This window comes from Bombus bifarius, unplaced genomic scaffold, assembly GCF_011952205.1.
Source record: "Bombus bifarius isolate JDL3187 unplaced genomic scaffold, Bbif_JDL3187 scf7180000009565, whole genome shotgun sequence".
Classification (NCBI taxonomy): Eukaryota; Metazoa; Arthropoda; class Insecta; order Hymenoptera; family Apidae; genus Bombus; species Bombus bifarius.
Window position 1 is genome coordinate 1 of NW_022885198.1, and position 3,551 is coordinate 3,551.

Consider the following 3,551-nt stretch of genomic DNA (forward strand, 5'->3'; position numbering starts at 1 on the left):
TGCTGGTGCTGGCGCTGGTGCTAGCACTGGCGCTGCTGCTCCTGCTGCTCCTGCTGGTGCTGGTGGTGCTGGTGGTGATGGTGTTGGTGCTGGTGGTGCTGGTGGTGATGGTGTTGGTGCTGGTAGTGCTGATGCTGGTAGTGTTGGTGCTGGTGCTGGCGCTGCTGCTCCTGCTGCTCCTGCTGCTCCTGCTGCTCCTGCTGCTCCTGCTGGTGGTGCTGGTGGTGATGGTGTTGGTGCTGGTAGTGCTGATGCTGGTAGTGTTGGTGCTGGTGCTGGCGCTGCTGCTCCTGCTGCTCCTGCTGGTGCTGGTGGTGCTGGTGGTGATGGTGTTGGTGCTGGTGGTGATGGTGTTGGTGCTGGTGGTGATGGTGTTGGTGCTGGTGGTGATGGTGTTGGTGCTGGTGGTGATGGTGTTGGTGCTGGTAGTGCTGGTGCTGGTAGTGCTGGTGCTGGTAGTGCTGGTGCTGGTAGTGCTGGTGCTAGTAGTGCTGGTGCTGGTAGTGCTGGTGCTGGTAGTGCTGGTGCTGGTAGTGCTGGTGCTGGTGATGTTGGAGCTGGTGATGTTGGAGCTGGTGTGCTGATGGACTGGTCTTGGCTCCGGCGCAGGCGCAGGCGCAGGCGCAGTTGGTGGCGCAGGCGCTGGCGCACGATCTGGCGCATGTACCGGCGCAGGCGCTGGCGCAGGCGCTGGCGCAGGTGCTGGCGCAGGAGCTGGTACACTTGCTCTTGCTCGTCCTCGTCGTCGTCGTCGTCCTCGTGCTGTTGATTCCTCTGAGGCTGGTGCTGCTGCTGAGGCCGGTACTGCTGCTGAGGCCGGTACTGCTGCTGAGACCGGTACTGCTGCTGAGGCTGGTGCTGCTGCTGAGGCTGGTGCTGCTGCTGAGGCTGATGTTGCTGCTGAGGCTGATGTTGCTGCTGAGGCTGGTACTGCTGCTGAGGCTGGTACTGCTGCTGAGGCTGGTACTGCTGCTGAGGCTGGTACTGCTGCTGAGGCTGGTACTGCTGCTGAGGCTGGTACTGCTGCTGAGGCTGATGATCCTGCTGAGGCTGGTACTGCTGATGAGGCTGGTACTGCTGCTGAGGCTGGTACTGCTGCTGAGGCTGGTACTGCTGCTGAGGCTGGTACTGCTGCTGAGGCTGGCACTGCTGCTGAGGCTGGTACAGCTGCTGAGGCTGGTACAGTTGCTGAGGCTGGTACAGCTGCTGAGGCTGGTACTGCCGCTGAGGCTGCAGGTGCTGGTGTTGGTACTGGTGCTGATGCTGATACTGGTTCTGGTGCTGATGCTGATACTGGTGCTGGTGCTGGTTCTGGCACAGGCTCTGGCGCAGGTTCTGGCGCAGGGTCTGGCGCAGGCGCTGGCGCAGGTTCTCTCGCAGGTGCTGGCGCAGGTGCCGGCTCATTCGCTGGCGCAGACGCTGGTGCAGGTGGCGGGGCTCATGGTGATGCTTGTGCTGGCATTGGCACTGGCACTGGCACTGGCACCGGCACTGGCTCTGGCTCTGGCACTGGCACTGGCTCTGGCTCTGGCACTGGCACTGGCTCTGGCTCTGGCTCTGGCACTGGCTCTGGCACTGGCTCTGGCTCTGGCTCTGGCACTGGCACTGGGACTGGGACTGGCACTGGCACTGGGACTGGCACTGGCACTGGCTCTGGCACTGGCACTGGCACTGGCTCTGGCTCTGGCACTGGCACTGGCACTGGCTCTGGTACTGGCACTGGCACTGGCTCTGGCACTGGCACTGGCATTGGTGCCGGTGCTGGCACTGGTGTCGGCGGTGATTCATATTATACTAGAAAACGGGACGGGAGTTTACATAGCTGGAGAGCGACGAATTATGAAAAGTTTTGTGATTTTGTTGACAAAGTTTGGTGAGCCTCGACAGGATTCGTACCTCGCATATTTCTTTTACCTCATAGAAATGACAAGCTAGTATGAATCATGGACGTTTGCGTCGATGAGAGCGTATAATAATAAAAATAGTTATAATTATAGACTAGTTATTGTAATGTAGCGGCACGCGAGCAGGACAATTCAAATCCTGTTGTTGTTTTGTTTCGGAGTATCATGACCGTTAGGTCACAGGTATTGCAAGGAGTAATGAACTCCGAGCAAAACAATGTCGCCGCTACTTTCAACCGTCAAACGCAGTCGAGTTCAAACTTTCCGACTGTCCCCCGACCAGTATAAATAAACAAACGAAATGACGAGCTAGAGAAGTTCAGCGATCGCAGCATAAGCATATAGACGCATCAGACGTATATACAGAGTTTCTTGAGATAGCGCGTATTTATTTCGTAGGAGTTATCATACCTGGACTTGTGACGAATCGAGTTTATAGACAATATATATCTTTAATAAATTGCTCACAAACAGTTAGTCTGTATTTCGTGATATCTGATAAGATCAATCATCTACAGTAATATATATGTTTACATTTAATATCTGTATGAACGCAATTTTGCCTTGTTCCCCTATTTTCGACAAATCGGGTGGTTAATTATAATATTATATTTTCGACCAGTCACGGGTAGACGCGATCGCGAGGTAGCGCGTCAACGGAAGTCGTAAAATCCCGTTACGATTACAATAATGGACACCACGAACAGATCGACCCCCTTAGTTCTTTTGGGATAATAGGGGTGATTGATGTGGTATAACACTGCGATTAACGTGTTATAATATTTATATTTACAACGACTTATTACAAGATAAAGTTACCTTGTTACGTGTGATATAAATGTCGTAGACGAAGGCGGATGAAGATCTGATAGAGATGCACTGAATGTTCCGTCGTAGTACAACAAGTTCCTTACAGTTGAATGTAGTAATGTAGTAGAAGAAGAAGTTGAATTGACCCTCTTGATGTCGTAGAAGAAGAAGTTAACTCCCTGATGTAATAGAAGAAGTGAAGCCCGTTCTCGTGTTGTTACGGAGGAAAGCTCGGTGTGGCAATGCCTTTTAAACTAAGAAATCGGATTCGTTGCTCACACTTTCCGTTAGTAAAGTGAGGGTAACAATCTGCGATGCCCATTGGCTATCGTCAATGTTAATGAATGATGATAGAAGGAGGAAATCTCCTACCAACGTTGCTAGTGAGTGAGATAAATATTTACTTTTTCCGTCAGGTAACTGCTTCCTCTGTAATATTTAAGAGCGCCTAATAAACCTAAGGACTTTGCTAAGAACCAGCCATAAACCGAAAACACTTCTAGGATTAGTAAATCCTTCAGAATAAACAGATTAACTTAAGTACCATGTATTAAAACAATTAAGTTAAAAAGTTTATGGTGGGTCCTTAGGTTTATCGAGGGTTGGAATGACGGTACGTGGACTGTGGACCGTAGGTACGAACCATCTCACGCGACATAACGATTACTATCGACATTATCTATTTAAAATCGACCGCAAAGAAATATCCTATTTGGATTACATAATTCGAAAATTAACTATTTGAACATTTTCAAATTCTGAGACAAATTTATTAAGGTAATTTTCTCAATTTTAGTATTTTTTAACTTGATATATTATTACTTTTTAAATATATAC

The 3,551-nt window shown here is 50.3% G+C and overlaps 2 protein-coding genes across 2 annotated transcripts; both read right to left on the bottom strand.

Moving 5' to 3' along the window:
• Nucleotides 1–27: 27 nt before the first annotated feature.
• LOC117215381 (vegetative cell wall protein gp1-like) lies at nucleotides 28–1,435 on the bottom strand (the record flags this gene model as incomplete). Its single annotated transcript, XM_033461755.1, is given in 2 exon segments — nucleotides 28–582; nucleotides 584–1,435. Coding segments are annotated over 2 exon segments (1,407 nt in total), but the record flags the coding sequence as incomplete, so codon positions are not given.
• A 3-nt stretch (nucleotides 1,436–1,438) lies between these two features.
• LOC117215391 (protein TsetseEP-like) lies at nucleotides 1,439–1,903 on the bottom strand. Its single transcript, XM_033461780.1, has 2 exons — nucleotides 1,897–1,903; nucleotides 1,439–1,767 (listed from the first exon to the last, which is right to left on the bottom strand). The coding sequence occupies exons 1-2, from the start codon at nucleotides 1,901–1,903 to the stop codon at nucleotides 1,439–1,441; spliced, it is 336 nt and encodes a 111-aa protein (XP_033317671.1).
• Nucleotides 1,904–3,551: the final 1,648 nt, after the last annotated feature.